The 17222-nt window shown below is 39.2% G+C and overlaps 1 protein-coding gene across 1 annotated transcript in view; it reads left to right on the forward strand.

The window, feature by feature from the left end:
- Nucleotides 1–17222, forward strand: part of ERBB3 (erb-b2 receptor tyrosine kinase 3) — a 107741-nt gene that overhangs the window by 58319 nt on the left and 32200 nt on the right. The window contains exons 3-8 of the mRNA XM_034412602.3: nt 390–576; nt 12495–12620; nt 13459–13524; nt 15212–15330; nt 16041–16182; nt 16395–16508. Coding sequence (XP_034268493.2) covers nt 390–576; nt 12495–12620; nt 13459–13524; nt 15212–15330; nt 16041–16182; nt 16395–16508 — 754 coding nt within the window. The remainder of the gene's footprint in view (nt 1–389; nt 577–12494; nt 12621–13458; nt 13525–15211; nt 15331–16040; nt 16183–16394; nt 16509–17222) is intronic.

Genomic DNA, 17222 nt, shown 5'->3' on the forward strand with positions numbered 1-17222 from the left:
GTTCCTTCTTGTAGTTCATCAGAACTGCGTCCAAATGTTTGTAGAGCCCGTGATGCCAATGGAACAACTATCGTATCAAATCCAGCTTTTTTAGGCTGCCATCCATTGAGGAAGAACAGAGGAAAACCAATTACAATCACATACATTTTTCTCTTCCATTAAGTCACAGCATCCTAAGATGGCATCAATTTTACTTGGGAGCCTGATTGATTAACAAAATGACTAGCCACATATTTGATAGTGAATATATGCAATGAATGTTATGATAGTTTTCCCTGGCTTGTTTGCATTTCTGACAATTCCCTGCCAGTATGGTAATAATCTCTGATGGGTATGTTAAGTCTGGCTGAGTTATGGTGAGTTTTATGTTTTCATTTCATCCTTCCTAGACTATCCGAGAAGTAACAGGCTATGTTTTGATCGCCATGAATGTCTTCACTTACCTGCCACTGCAGAACCTCCGTATGATACGTGGGACCCAATACTACGAAGACAAGTATGCCCTCTATGTGGTCCTCAACTATGAAAAAAATGTTACACACGCTCTACACCAGATGGGTTTCAATCAGCTCACAGGTAAGATGATGATAGAGTTTGAGCTCCAGGCAAACTAGACTATGTTCTTTTACATGTGAAGCAAACCTCCAGGTAGTTTGAACAGCTTATAGCATTATGGAGAGTTGTTGAAAATCAGTGGTACATATACAGTCAACATAGGGGAGGTAGTTGCTTTGTGGTCCTCAAGCACACAAGGCCAAGCATTTGTCTAGAGTGGCACAATCAGTGAGAGCTAAGTGGCAGCAGGCAACAAGTAAGAGGGGTGACCTCTAGATGGCAGCAAAGAGTTACAGAAAACTCTAGCTCTTTGCTACTATCTAGTGGTCCTTTGGATTTCTGCAGCCCCAATCAGGCAGTTCCTAGTACTGATGCAACTTGATAGCACAGCTCCACCCATAGAGTGTCCTGAAGTAACACTGCTGGTGTTCCTGCTTAAGAGCAGCTTCTGGACACAGGACCAGAATCCTAGAACAAGTGTAGCCACCGGCTCCTTTAAGTAATGACTGATGTTGGGATGACATCTGAGAGGCTTGTCTTGAGAGATGCTTGAGAAAGGAGCCCAGATTGAGCTACTTCCTTTCCTGATGAAAAGGATTCTCACACCAGAAAGAAGGAATGTGTGAAGGGCACGGTCCTCTCCAATATTCTGAACACATGATACCCTGTTTCCTGAAAACAAGACCCTATCATATCTTTTTGAACCCTGAAATAAGCACTTGGCCTTATTTTCAGGGAGGTCTTATTATTTTGGGGCATGTGGAGCAAGACGGGGCTCCTCTTGCAGTCTTACCTGATTTCCAGCTCTGTCTCCCTAACCCTAACCAGAGGAAATGGTGGGAACTGGCTGGGCATGCATTTAAATATTTTTTTAAATGCATGCACAGGGGTTATTTTAGTGCATGCGCTCAAAAGCCCAATTGGGCTTATTATCAGGGGATGTCTTATTTTCGGGGAAACAGGGTACATCTTAATACAGTCTGTTATGAAGAATACCTTTTACTTAGTAGCAGAGTTAGTAAAAAGGAAGAAGAAAAAGACGAAGAAGAAAAGGGCCCACTGCATTGATCCAGCTTCCTACTTCCCATGATGGCAGCCAAGAGCTCCTGTAAATAGCCTTTTAGCAACTTAAATTCAGCAGCCCACTGCTGGACCTAGAGCTCTCACCTAGCTGCTATCAATGAATTTGTCTGATTACCGTTTAAATAGAAAGCCACCATATGCTCTGATAATAGCATGTTCAATCAATTAATTCTGGATTGTTTGAGGAGATTGGTCTAATTGTATAACTTTTGAATGCTAATATTATGAAAGGAAGAAAAAAGAGGGTTTCCTCTACACCAAGGCTGTCAAACTTGCGGCCCATGGGCCGGATGCATCACACGCTGGCCACACCCATGCCCGGTTTAGCAAAGGGAGGGAAAAGTCCCGATACATCACATGACGCTGCCATGATGATGTGAGTTTGACACCCTTGCTCTACACCATCATATTTAAGAATGAAAAGTATCATTTGGACAATATCCTTGGTCTTGCCAAAGGCATAGCCAGGAGCCATTTAGATAAAGGGAGTTGTTGGGTGCCAAAGAGAAGCCTACAATTTGTCAGGATTAAAATTCCTTTTCCCTCTGATACCTTGATGAAACCATCAACAGGTGAATAATTGTTAGGCTTGTGACTATAAAAGATGTGTACAAAGAGACACGTGCGATTTTAAAAGTACGTGGTGAGAAGATCTATAGGTTACATGTTATTAAGCAGATAACAGAAGCCTTGTATTGCAGTAACTAGACCTGAGACGATGATAAAGCAGTCTAGTGGATAATATCTATAAAAATTCTCAGTCACCCAGTTCATGGTTGTCCCAAAGGTACTTTTTCAAAAAGCAACTGGACTTTGTTTTTCTTTGAAGAGGTTTTGTTCTGAACTGAAGAAGCTTCTTGGATGAGAAGTGAAACGTCTTCAAGGAGTCAATGTCCAGTTGTCTTTTGAAAAAGCACCTTTGATAATGTTAATCATTAATTTTCTATTCAGTAGATGAAGTTCAGTGATGGTTGGGAGTTTGTTTTATTTTGAACTGAATTATTATGAGGCTCATCTGAAATTATCTCATGGACTTCTTCAGGAGGGTTGAAACTTGGAAAAGAAAACTGAAAACAAGAGCTTGAAGACCAGATTGTTACACCAAATGCAAATTTAAGGAATCAGCTTCAAAATAGCTTCCTCCTTTTTGTAATTTGTGAAGTTTATTCCAAAAGAATTCAAAAGGCTCTTAAGGCAGAGCTAGGGAATAATATCTCCCTTCTCCTCACCTTCCACTAACTTGGGCTACGTCTCAGAAGGGACATTGTAAAAGCATTATATATTTATGCTGTGAAAATATATTGGGATTGTCCCCTTCCCCAGAGAACTCTAGTAGAAGTTTTCTACTTTTATAATGAAAGCTTAGATCTCAGAGCATCTCACTGGAGGTCATAGGATTGTTGACAGAAACCGAAACAATTACCCAATATGAATGTGTGTACAGGCAAGATCTTACTTGTGATTTTTGGGTTGTCGTCTTCATTTTTTCTTGCTATCTTCATTATGATTGCACTTATCTGAAAATAAGAACTGAAAGCTGAAAGGAAGTGTAATTGGATCCAAATATTGCCTCAATGTGACAGACAAGTGGGGAGGAGAGAGAGTTCAGATCTATGGGATCTGTTTGGCTTTCTTTTTAATTAAAATCCTTCAGCATAAAATCGTTCCTTCAGGAAAGGAAGCTACATTGACTTCTCCTACCATAGGAAAAAAACACTCTGGACTTACCTGTTCCCCCTGCTGCAACTTTTGTAATTTCAGCAATATAGTTTTGGGATGAGCTCATTCTGCTGTTACTATGGTAAATAGTTGGGTGTCAGAAATTACTGACTTCTTTTAACTCAGCCAGTTATCTACCAGTAAATATCCCTTCGGCCTATTCCAGATATTCAGGAAGGATTTTGAACTGTGTGGGTTTAATAGCACATGCACTTGGACTTTAATGAAACTTGCTAAAGTAGAAATAGTGTACATAAACCAATTCTCAAACCAAAGCAGTGGGACTTAGTGGCATTCTTGATGGGTAGACAACCATCAAACCAGAGTAGACAATGATATTGGAAGGACAGAATTGTAATCCAGCAACATCTGAAAGGCAACACATTCCATGTGTTATTCTTAATATTTATTATTCTCTGTTTTTTCAGTAGCAAATTTAAGTCACTGCTTAATTAACTACAGGTAGTTCTCAACTTACAACAGTTTATTTAGTGACCATTCAAAGTTACAAAGGCACTGAAAATGACTGTTTTTCACACTTACAACCGTTGCAGCATCCCCATAGTCACGTGATCAAAAAATCAGATGCTTGGCAACTGGTTCATATTTATGAGGGTTGCAGTGTCCCGGGATTTTGTGATCAACTTTTTGCAACTTTCTGACAAGCAGAGTCAATGGGGAAGCCAGATTCATTTAACAACTATGTTACTAACTTAGCAACTTCAGTGATTCATTTAAAAACTGTTTCAAGAAAGGTCATAAAATGGGACAAAATTCACTTAATAACTGTCTCACATAGCAAGAGAAATTTGGGGCTCAGTTGTGGTTGTAAGTCGAGAACTACCTCTAAAGCAAAATTTCAAGTATCTGAGTTGTACATTGAACAACAACTTGATCATCTTGAAACTCTCGGACAGACGCCTTTGAGAGTCAACTTCACTAATTCGTTTTAGAATATAGGTAGTCCTCAGGTTATGACAAGTTGTTGCTTGTATCCTTACAATTTATATTGACTGTTTCCTAATATGATTTGATTGCTTATTTGTACCCTATGACTATCATTAAGTGTTGTACCTTATGATTCTTGACGAACGTATCTTTTCTTTTATGTACACTGAGAACATATGCACCAAGACAAATTCCTTGTGTGTCCAATCACACTTGGCCAATAAAAATTCTATTCCATTCCATGACCACAATTGAGCCCAAAATTTCTGTTATTAAGCAAGGCATTTGTTAAGTGAGTTTTGGCCCATTTTACGACTTTCCTTGCTACAGTTGTTAAATAAATCTCTGCAGTTGTTAAGGTAGCAACATGATTGTTAAATGAATCTGCCTTCCCCATTGACTTTGCTTGTCAGAAAGTCATAAAACGGGATCACAGCAAGTGACATAGCAAGTCATAAATAGGAACCAGTTGCCAAGCATCTGAATTTTGATCACATGATCATGGGATGCTTCAAAGGTCGTAACTGTGAAAAACGGTCATAAGTCACTTTTTTCAGTGCCCTTGTAACTTTGAATGGTCACTAAATTAACTGTTGTAAGTCATTCTCCAAACCAATTTTTTAGCTCTCAGAAAATTTGTGCATCTTGAAATGTACTGTATTTGATAAGTTTGTTGGTAACTGCTTCCAGGTTAAAAACTAGATTAGGGCTCTGATGGGGAGTTCAATCATAGTTCAAATTATTTTCCTGTGATCGACATATAAAAATAAAACCCAACAAACAGATATTTAAGTCCATAAGTAATGAGCATAATGTAGCCTTTTTTGGTGATAGAACTTAGGAAACCTATTTGTCACCCTGCCAGTTCTAACAGCTTTTTCAGTCCCAACCACAAGATTCGGAAATTAAACTAAGAGAAAATTCAGGAGAATAGAAAGCGAAAGAGAAATTCTTCAGCAAGATATATAAGATAAGGTGAAAGGGGTTTGTTTTGTTGTTGTTTTTCTGGGCCAGTTTCCATTGGTGTGGCTTTGTTGCAACACAGAGTAGTTGTTTGTGACAGTGGTGGGAGTATTAAGCATGGCATGGCATGGATTCCTCTGTAATTAACTTGTGGGTTTTTTATAAAGCATCCTGTCAGAATTACTGTCAGAATTAGGAATTAAAGTTGAACGTTCTACCTACAGATCATAATTCTAAGATAGCTTTAAGGATGTTTATTGGGATGTTTTCCCATGTTTAACTGGTAGCACCCTGTCCTCTGGGCAGGATAAGTTACCTGCACCAAAGGAATTCAAACTTTGAATTCTGCAATCTATAAAATCACTGGGGGAAAAAAATAAATATATACACACAGGTACATATTTACACAATTCATTCTACTTCTGATCTCCCTACTTCTGGTCTTCCCTTTTCAAATTTAAGGATTCTATACAGGTAGTCCTCAACTTACAACCATCCATTTAGTGACCGTTTGAAGTTACAACGATGCTGGAAAAAAAGTAATGTGACCGTTTTTCACACTGACTCATATTTATGACCGTTGCGGTGTCCTGGAGTCATGTGATCACCTTTTGTGACCTTCTGACAAGCAAAGTCAATGGGGAAGCCAGCTTCACTTAACAGCTGCCTTACTAATTTAACAACTGAAGTGATTCACTTAACAACAGTGGCAAGCAAGCTCATAAAATCAGGCAAAATTCACTTAAGATCTGTCTCGCTTAGCAACAGAAATTTTGGGCTCAATCGTGGTTGTAAATCGAGGACTACCTGTATTTGTTACATTTTTCACAGCTGTCCTAATAAAGGGATGGTTTCATGCTAAAGAAAGAAAACAAGCCTGTGTATCTCTTATCAGCCAGCGAGTCAGGTATTTTAAGTGGTAGGCTACACCCCTGTTCCTCCTATGGCTATCTCTCTGAACTTCTGATTATATCTGAAATCAGATCTCCCATTTGGAGATTTATGAGTGAAAGTCCAATCCTCCAAAAGAATTTATGGATCTACTTCTTAGACAATAAGCTTTTAGGGTTTAACTTAATTGCATTTTTATCAATTTCAAGAAACAGGTTTATCAGCTAGTCATATTATGCTGTCTTCTAGCTGGCCAAGCCTGAAGTTGTACAGCAAGTAAAAGTCTAATAAACAAGAAGCATATACAGTAGTGGCCAAAATTGTGAAAACCTTTTGGGAAAAGTGTATTTTCTAAAACTAGCTAATAACACCACTTTTTTTGGGGAGTAGTACCATAAAATTATATATCAATGGAAAGATAATTTAATCAAGAATGTAATGCAATATGAAGGATTTGCTATTAGAATAGCAGTTATAAAGAAGAAAAGTGAAACGAGATATACAAAAATTATCACCATGTCAGTTAATACTTAGTTGGGTAACCTTTAGCATGAATTGTAGCCTTACAACATCTTCCCATGGAGTGAACCAAGTCTTTTAGTTCTGCAGCTGTTATAATGTGAAACCAAGATTGAATGATTGCTTCTATTAACTGGGTTTTATTGCTGGGTCGCTTCTGACTAACAAGTTTCTTTAGTAGGCTCTATAGATTTTCAAGTGGGTTAAGGTCTGGGCTATTCCCAGGCTGTTCCATCAGTGGAATATGATCATCTTGAAACTCCAAAAAAAAAAAAGTGGTGTTATTAGCCATCAAACCTCAAAATATACTTTTCCCAAAAGTTTTCCATAATTTTGGCCACTACTGTAAATGCCTGATTCAAGGTCAAATCCATAGACAACAGAGTACCTGGAATTCACTGATGAAATAGCTTGATTTGGCTCTATAATTTGTGGACAAAACTTTTAGGAAGACATATACCAGCTAATTAGCTGAGAGATGCACTGCCCCTGCTTGTCTTAACTATGACAAACTGGATATTGTGAAAGATCTTGGGATTAATTTGCAACATAAGGAATCATCAACTATTTTACACAATAAATGCATAACGCCATCTGATTAAGTAAGTTCTAGGGTCCTAAAAGGAACTTTTTCTGATTCCTGCTCGGGATTATAGTATACAGGTAGTCCTCGATTTATGACTTATGACAAAATTTCTGTTGTGAGACAGCTGTTAAGCAGGTTTTGCCCCATTTTACCACCTTTGTTGCCAGAGTTGTTAAATGAATCCCTGCGGTTGTTAAGATAGTAACATGGTTGTTAAGTAAATCCAGCTTCCCCATTGACTTTGCTTGTCAGAAAGTCACAAAAGGTGGTCGCATGACCCCAGGACACTGCCACCGTCATAAATATGAGCCAGTTGCCAAGGCTCTGAATTTTGATCACATGATCGCGAGGATGTGGCAACGGTTGTAAGTGTGAAAAATGGTCAGAAGTCATTTTTTTTCAGTGCCCTTGTAACTTTGAATGGTCACTAAATGAACTGTTGTAAGTCGAGGACCACCTGTATAGCCACATTGGAAGAAGAAATGTTAGCAGTTGATAGGGGGTTTTTTGGGGGGTTTTTTTGTGGGAGGGAATTTTGCATTTCTTGGGATTTGGTAAACTCCTGAGTCTGCGCCGGTATGGAGGTTAAATTTTAGAAAAGTAGAACATTATTTCAAGAAGGCAGCACATATGTTTGCAAATCAGTTTTCTGGCCTTTTGCGAGCTACGGTAGAAGAGTTGGTGAACTGAGTATTTTCAATGCCTGGAACCAAATATGCCTGATACAGGAAGGTACTTTTGGTTTCCTTGTGGACAAATCAAATGGGAGGAGAACACTAAGTCCAATTTCATGGATTGCAAAGTATGTACAGGTAGTCCCTGTCTTATGATCTCAACTGGGACTGGAATTTCAGTCACTAAACGATGCAGCCATTAACTGAGTCCTACATGACCAGACTCAATGTTGGGACCATTTTTACCACATCCATTAAGCCAGTATTTCTCAACCTTGGCCTCTGGACAATGTGTGGACTTCAACTCCCAGAATTCCCCGTCCAGCAGCCAAGGTTGAGAAACACTGCATTAAGCGTTCCGTGTGGTCTTTTAAGTGAAACACTTAAGCCAATCCTGCTTTCCCAATGACTTTGTTTGTCAGATGCTGGCTGGGAAGTTTGCAATTTGCAATCACATGACTACATACGCCACAACCATCATAAGTGTGAGCCGATTGCCAAATATCTGGATTGCTATCATGTGATTCAGGGGTGGGTTCTATTTACCTTTAATACTGGTTTGCAGTGAGGCCGCGCACACACGCTCTTCTGCGCAAGTGAAAAAGCTTCTGTGCATGCGCAGAAGCATTTTGATGACGTCGGGGTCAGTGGGCGGAGCTTCCCACCAGTTTTACTACCAGTTCTGTAGAACTGTTGTGAACCAGGGGCAACCCACCACTGATGTGATTGCAGGAGTGGTAGGACAGGTCGTAAATTGCTTTTTCAATGGCAGTTGTAATTTCAAAATATTGTTAAACCAACAGTCGTAAGTTGAGGACTCCCTGTATTTGAAAAACATTTCAGGAGGATTCTTTCATTACAATTTTTTTTTCTCTAGAAATCATTGCTGCAATATGATATTTGTTCTATGATTCCCTTTTTTAGTGACTAGACAGGATTACACTATCCAGATTCTGGAACAAATGCTAAATAGTTTGGCTGGTTGAGGTTCCAGATCAATCCTTATATTAAAATTGCTTTGTACACATAGAATCCCAAAGATTAATTTATATTTTGCACAACTGTCAAAGGTATAGCTTACCTTCTGAAAGTTTTCTGGTCAGTATTGTTCTTGATCCCCATGCTAGATTAAAACAAACCACAGGGCTATCTCCATGGTGATCAACCTTCTACTTCTGGTGCCATTTTAAGCCTGCTTAGAGATCATGAAAACCATCCTGAGAGTAGGTTTAATTGCCCTAGCAGATACTCAGGTAGTAAATCCTGCTGCAGATAAACTCTTTCAGAAGTTAGGAAAATGAATCCAACTTCTCATCCTTTTTCCCCAAGCAGGCAAATTTGGATAAGGTGATTTAAAATGTGCTTAAAAGTCCCACAAGGGTTCTTGGGTGCTAATAAATTTGTCCCTGTAGCTGAGCTTTAATCTAATTCAATTTTTGCCTTCTGTGGATCACAGCAGCTGCTGCTTCTCTGTTTGTGTGAAATCTCGGTTTTGATTGGTTACCTATATGCATTAGCAAAGAGTTTCCCAAGTCTGGTTTAACATTTAAAAAAAAATTAAACTCAGATGACTAGAGACTGGCTGTCCGTGTTATTGATTAGCAAAGAGTTTTCCAAGTCTGATTTAACATCTCTATTAGTTAAAAACGCAGGTGACTAGCTGCACAAGAGCTCTTGGGATCGTGTCAGCAGAGTTAGAGTAAGGCAGAAAACCTGCAACAGGTCTGTGCATGTTGTAGATTCCTGCCCAACCAACCTGTTTGGTTGATATTGATGTTGTTATTGTTGAGCTACCATGGCACCAGGAGACAACACCTGTCTGTCTGTATTCCCATCACTTGATCTTTCTCTTGGATGACAGAACAGCCTTAGCCGGAGAGATACTACATTATGTGTTTTTAAAACGTAACATTGCTTGTTACATGGAAATACCTTTGAGAATTCACATCAGTGGCTAGTGCTCAGAGTGTATTTCATGTTACCAACAGTATGCTTGATAGAATAGTAGAATGCAGGATGTACTGTATACTTTCTAATTAAAAATTACTTTAGTAATTGTGGGTCAAATTCTAGTCTACATGAATGAAGAATATGCTAACATCTGCTACTTAATCTTGCTGCCAGCAGAAGTGTCTACATTAGCAGACCGAATTTCATGACTCTCCCGCTGGGGCTAAACTACAACTCCCAGTTGCTTCAGCCAACATAGTCAACGTTAGAGATGATGGGAATTCTCCATTCCCACCAAAGCAAATTCCTGCCAGGATTTTTCTAGTCTAGTGGATGTTTCTGCTGACATTTCTAGCTTCTCTCAACCTGAAACCTAAAAGCTTGTGGAGAACAACTAGAATTCTTAGTCTGCAAATTTCAATAAATAAACAACTCGTGGAAGTGGTCTATGTGTTTTACTTATCCCTCCCAATAGGGGGTGTGATTGAGTAGTATATAGAAAGTTGTTACTGATTCTTTTGCAAGCAACCTTTTAGAAGAAAAATTCATATTGGCAGTGTCAATTAAGTGTAAATATTGCTGGCTTTTAATGATACTTGCTTATCTTTCCCCATTGCATATGCATTTTAAAATTATCAAAATATAACCAACTTTAGCAAATAATTTGGGCAATTCGATAGCTATCTGTCTGAAAACTTAAAGCATTCAAAAAGATCCAGAATAGCTTCCATACATCTTTACACAATAATGAAGTTATTTCCTTGGTAATCCAAAGCAATCATTCAGGGAAGCAGTCCAAAGATAGGACTGTGGACCCCATTTGGTGTGATGTCTTGGCAATCTAGATTTTTGTATTTTAAACAGTTAGAAGTGCCTGAGGAACTGTGCCAGGCAGGAACTAAAGTATATCAGTAAATAAGAAATATTTATACTAGGCCTGCCTACTTCAGAAACTTCCTCCTACAGCCATTTTTAGACAACAAATACCGATAATCCTTTCTCCACCTGAAGAAATCCCTGTGGCCTCAAAGATATAGAGATAGTACCCACTCCAAACTTCTGGTGAGGGCAGTGATATATTTGACCTGGATTCAATTAATTATTTCAGTAAGGCTCCAAGAACCAAAGATGCTAATTTAGTGTATATATACAGTATCTATATGTATATAAGTGTCAGGGGTGGGTTCTAAATTTTTTTACTACTGGTTCTGTGGGTGTGGCTTATTTTGTGGGCGTGGCTTGGTGGGGGTAATATGACTGGGTGGGCATGGCCAACTTTTTTTTGTTTTACTTTTAAAAGCATTTTTTCAGCCAAAGAGGTTGTAGAAAAAATGCTTTTAAAAGTAAAAAAAAAAAAAAAAAAAAAAAGCCTCTGATGAGGTGGGCGGGGTAAGTCCTGGTGGCACAGCAGACTAAAGCACTGTTATTAACATCAGCTGCCTGCAGTTACTGTAAGTTCAAATCTCACCAGGCTGAAGGTTGACTCAGCCTTCCATCCTTTCTAAGGTAGGTAAAATGAGGACCCGGATTGTGGGGGCAATAAACTGACTTTTTATAAATATACAAAAGTATGAAGACTATTACTTAACGCATTGTAAGCCGCCCTGAGTCTCCAGAGAAGGGCGGCATATAAATCAAATTTTAAAAATTTTTTTAAAAAAAGCGAGCGGCGACCGTGGCCAGCCAATGTTATTAACAGTTCTCCGAACTACTACAAATTTTTACTACCGGTTCTTGCGAACCGGTGCGAACCGGGAGCGAACTGGTAAGTGTGCATGCATTGATGTATATTGTCAGCTTGAAAAAATACCAAAAGAGGAATGGGAAATGAAGCCAAATATCTGTAATAGCATTTTAGAGTGGAGATGGAATAAGTAGGTATGTATGTTTGTAAGAAGAATTCAGACTGCCTTTTTGTGAGTTCATTCTATACCCTTTTTGATACTGTATTACTGCACATGGAGGAAATCTATGTGACCACCAAGAGCTGACACCAATTTGATGGCACATAGTAACTAAACAGAGAGGAAGATCTATACACATTCATAATACTGTCTGAAAAGAGCCCTTGGATACAGATGTTAGATGCCCAGAGCTTCTGTTTGGCCCAGAAAAAAGTAGGAGAACTTTTTGCTTATATAGAAGTTATTTCTAACTTATCAAATTATGGGAATTGGATGTTCAAGATCCCATTTCCCGTTCTTGTTCTGCTTTCTGAAACAGGCTTGGTGGAGATACCCAACACAGTTCTTGCCTGTCAATAATTTTCAGCAGGAAGCCAGGAGAATAGCAGATATGAAACGGTATCTTATACAGGCTTAGCGCAGCTCTAAATGTATAAGAGGAAATGATTAGAAATAGAAATAGAATAACAGAGTTGGAAGGGACCTTGGAGGTCCTCTAGTCCAACCCCCTGCCTAGACAGGAAACCCTACACCACTTCAGACAAATGGTTATCCAACATCTTAAAAACTTCCGGTGTTGGAACATTCACAACTTCTGGAGGCAAGTTGTTCCGCTGATTAATTATTCTGTCAGGAAATTTCTCCTTAGTTCTAAGTTGCTTCTCTCCCTGATTAGCATCAATTACAATTTTTGTTTTTCAGAAATCCTCTCTGGGGGCGTCTATATTGGAAAGAACAAACAGCTATGTCACATGAACACAATTGATTGGGAAGACATCATCCGAGATCCAGAATTCCATGCAGTGGTCCATGACAATGGGGAGAAATGTGAGTATTGGCCACCTGTTCACGTCACCTCTCGCTGGCCTTTCATTTATACAGGAGATTTTAAAGATTGTGTGCTTCTTCTAGAGCAATGGCTTAGTTTTACCCAACCTGTTGTTTACCAGATATTTTAGAATGGCAACTCCTAAATGTAGATTAGTGGATACATTGCTGGTTGGAAATTTTTAGAGTTGCAATACCAATATCGGTAAATCCTGAAACTATGAACATTTGGTCAGCAAAGTCTGGTTCATTAGCTAAAAGAAAGCATAGTAGAAGAATAGGAACAAAGGTTGGAGAATCAGAAATTAAACAAGAAAGAGCTGTTTTATTTAAGAATATAAGTTTTATTTAAGTGACTTCGGGCCAGTCACTCGCTCTCAGCCCAACCCACCTCAAAGCGTTGTTGTGAGGAAATTAAGATGAGAAAGGAGTATAAGATATGTTTGCCATCTTGAGTTGTTTAAAAAAAATAATAAAGGCGGGATATAAGCTAAATAATCAATAAGTAACTTAGGACAGCAGTGAATGAAAGATAGTTATGACTGGTCCTTGGAGTTCCAACCATCACAGCACCTGTGTAGTCACATGACCACACGTTGGGTGTGTGGCAACCAATTTGCACTCACAACTGGTTGTATGGCCCCATGATCATGTTTAAAAAAATTTAAATTAACCTTTCGTAGATTTTAAAGGATTCAGCCTAAAGTTCCAGAAGTGTAAGAACAGCCTGTTGGTAGAAGGCTAGCATTCATCTGGCATGGTAACCCTGCTTTTAATCCATCAAGCTCATTATCTCTCTTGTGATGCTGCATGTCTCCCTTCCCCCACCCTCATGCAGGTACTCCATGCCATGAAAACTGCAGTGGCCGCTGTTGGGGGCCTGGTCCTGAAGACTGTCAAAAATGTAAGCATTACAAAATATCTGGCATAATTCAGCATAAATCTTTAATTAAAAGTTGGGTGTCAGCATTTTTTAGCCCTTTCAGGGCATTTTCTAGTAGCAGTGTAGTTCTATTGTGAATTCTCCAATGAACAAATGGCATTGAATCCGGAAGCTTGAAATCATGATCCATTGCTGCCTAGCCCCATTGTTGTCATAAACAGGAAAATTTCCTTTCAAGGCAATTGCTTATAGGCTATGCAAAGAATTTGAAAGCTGTGTTTCATGAAGCATCTTAGCATAAGTGTTGGTCACTGCCCAGAGTCACTTTTTGTGAGATGGGCAGCTATACACATTTGATTAATAAATAAATAAGTGGCATGTCCCCTCTTGAGGCAAGCATCTTAAAGCAACTGGGGATGGCATTCAAAGCAGCCACATCATCTTTGCAAAGGATGGGACTGCTTTAAAACTTCAAAAAGATGTTCCACTTCTGCTAACTCACTTTCAAATGCTTTGCTCAGCTCTGGTCCCTTGTGGGGAAAAAAATTGTACAAGCTTTGCCTCAGCTGAATCACGGTTAAAGAAAAGGGGGAAAAGACCAAATATCTGACAACTTCAACCCTTTTTTTTTTATGGCTGAGCTACTGTGATTCAGAAAGGTGTCAAGAGTCTGCAAATAAACTAGGCCAGATCAATTTAAAGTGAAATCAGAATATTTGGGCAACAAAACAGATGATTGTCTGAACATGCTATTAAAAATAGATTTTAGGTCTGAGACTTCCCAACCAACATGGGCAGTTGTAATGCTACGTGGGGATTCTGGGAGTTGTAGTCAAGTGTTCAGAAAGTTGATTTTTCATTAGCAAAATTGCCCATGTATAGATAGAAACAAAACCCATTTTGCTGTTTCAGAATGGTTTACTGTGTAGAAAACTGTTGTTTATTTCCTTTAAATTACCATATATATGTTTTCCACTTGTGGAAAACCAATGCAAAGTCATCCTTTAAAAAAAACACAAGCTGGAAATATAGCAACCTTCCCATTCCCATTCATGGAAATTCAATGTTGTTTAAACTTTGGGATTAGAGTTTGCTAAAGTTTGGTTTTTTGTTTTTGTTTTTTTAAATTTGATTTATATGTCGCCCTTCTCCGGAGACTCAGGGCGGCTTATAATGCGTTAAGCAATAGCCTTCATACTTTTGTATATTTATACAAAGTCAGCTTATTGCCCCCATAAACTGGGTCCTCAATTTTGAGCATCATATCAATGATGGCAATAGCAGTAGCACTTAGACTTATGTCCCGCTTCACAGTGCTTTACAGCCCACTCTAAGCAGTTTACAGAACCAGCCTGTTGCCCCCAACAATCTGGGTCCTCATTTTACCAACCTCGGAAGAATGGAAGGCTGAGTCAACCTTGAGCCGATGAGAATCGAACTGCCGAACTGCTGGCAGCCGGCAGTCAGCAGTAGTAGTCTGCAGTATTGCATTCTAACCACTGCACCACCACGGCTCTTAATATATGATATATATGATAACATCCCAAAGGCTTGCACTTTTCATTTTTATTTAGAAAGCTTCTGTGTTAAAGGATCAATATTAAATGTGTTCATGTAGATACCCAAAATCCTTAGATTGGAGAGAATGAGTGACTTTTAGAGGGCTACCAGGACACTGATCAGCATTTTTTTTCTATCCCAACCTTAGTGACGAAGACCATCTGTGCTCCTCAGTGCAATGGACGCTGCTTTGGCCCCAACCCCAATGAATGCTGTCACGATGAGTGTGCAGGAGGTTGCACTGGGCCACTCAAGACAAAGTGCTTTGTACGTAACCAGGACCGGTTTACAGGCTGACCTTCACAATTGCCATTACCCTGTTTACCCCAAAATAAGACATCCCCTGATAATAAGCCGGATCGGGCTTTTGAGTGCATGGCAATAAGGCCAAGTGCTTATTTCAGGGTTCAAAAAAATATAAGACAGGTCTTATTTTCGGGGAAACACGGTACCTCATCTATCAACTCTGCCTCTTTTTCTCCATTAGGCCTAGTTTCCTCATTTCTACCCTTGTGCTAATTCTTCCAAAACGTCATACCGTCTCAATCCTACCACTTTCTTTTGATTTCTGGAGCTTTGTTGCCAGGGTCTGCCAGCCAACACCATCCTCCTCCTTGCTAAATCTTTGCATTTGTATCTTTGTACAGTCTGGCCATCGCTAGTTCTTGAACTTTAAGGCCTTTTGTTTTCATCCCAGAACCAGCGTATCCTGCCTTTCTGCCTTTCCTGCGTTCCTTCCCACATTTTCTGTCTCTGGTTTCCCTTGATCTACCATCTTTTGTGAGGTGAATTTGAAGCCCTTGTTGTGCAATATCCATCCTAAATCTTGTCTCCTTTTCATTTGTTCAGGTTCTGTGGTATGCTATCAGGAAGGGTGGGGGAGACTCCCTCTTTCATTAGGAGAAAATTATCTCAGCCTGGGATGATGGGGACAAAGTCTATTTCAACATCTAATGACTTTCTTTCCTCCACTGCAGGCCTGCCGTCACTTCAATGACAGTGGAGCCTGTGAAACCCTCTGTCCTCAGCCAATGATCTACAACAGACTCACTTTTCAACTCGAGCCCAATCCTGATGCTAAATACCAATATGGTGGTGTGTGTGTCAAAAATTGTCCACGTAAGTCCTAGGTCATGAAGACAGTGATGTACTCAAATGAAACAGAGATAGATGAATTCCTGAGGGCTTTTCCTTCTGCTCCATGACTTTTTACGTTCCCTTTCCAGAGATGTTCTATCTCCCAGCCTTTCTTTGATTCGTAATATCTTACTCTCCAGCTACCAATTTCTTACAATTTTGTTTTTCCCACCCTTTGTTTTGCCTCCTCACAGATAATTTTGTGGTGGATCGGACCTCCTGTGTCAGAACCTGTCCCAACGACAAAATGGAAGTTGAAAAAAATGGCCAGAAGATCTGTCAGCTTTGCGAGGGACTCTGCCCGAAAGGTATGAATGGGAACAAGCACTTCTGACTCACAGACTTTATATGGGATTAGTGGATACATACTTGAAAGTCTCATGCAAGTAGTTTGTTAATCTTAATGATGTTAATGCACAAAATTCTTCAAATTTAAGCATTAATAATTTAATTCCCTTTGAAAGATCTTCCAAAATTAACTCCAAATCATCTGCAAAAGGTCTTAACTTTTAAGTCCTTTTAAAAATCTTTATGCCCTCAATCCTCAAATGAAACTTAAATTTGTCAGTAACTAAAACATCAAAGGTGCTTTTTTTTTTTTAAATCATCCTTTGAAATTGAGCAGGATTCATCCGGCTTCTTATTGGTCCAGGTGAAACCAGTTTCTAAATTACTAATTGGCCTCAGATGTAATCTTCCAGTTGGTGTAACTTTAATTTTTGATTCTCCCAACTCAAATTATTTCCTGGGTGAAGAAGTAAAAAGAAAAGCCACAATCTCAAGGAACCTCTCAGTGAAGTTTGAAAAACTAAATCTGTATATATGTTCTGTATGGGGTGGAGCTGTTAAAAATTATTTCAATGTACTATCAACTTTTGCATGTCAGCTTGAGCATCCAGCAATGAATTAAACACTACTCTTTATTCTATTGTACTAAATTAAGGGGAAATGGGGAGGGGGAATGAAAGCCATCTACAATGGCCACCCTAACCACTGATTTTACCAGGATCACTATCTATCAT

This window comes from Pantherophis guttatus, chromosome 2 (assembly GCF_059756535.1).
Source record: "Pantherophis guttatus breed Tessera chromosome 2, ASM5975653v1, whole genome shotgun sequence".
Taxonomy (NCBI): Eukaryota; Metazoa; Chordata; class Lepidosauria; order Squamata; family Colubridae; genus Pantherophis; species Pantherophis guttatus.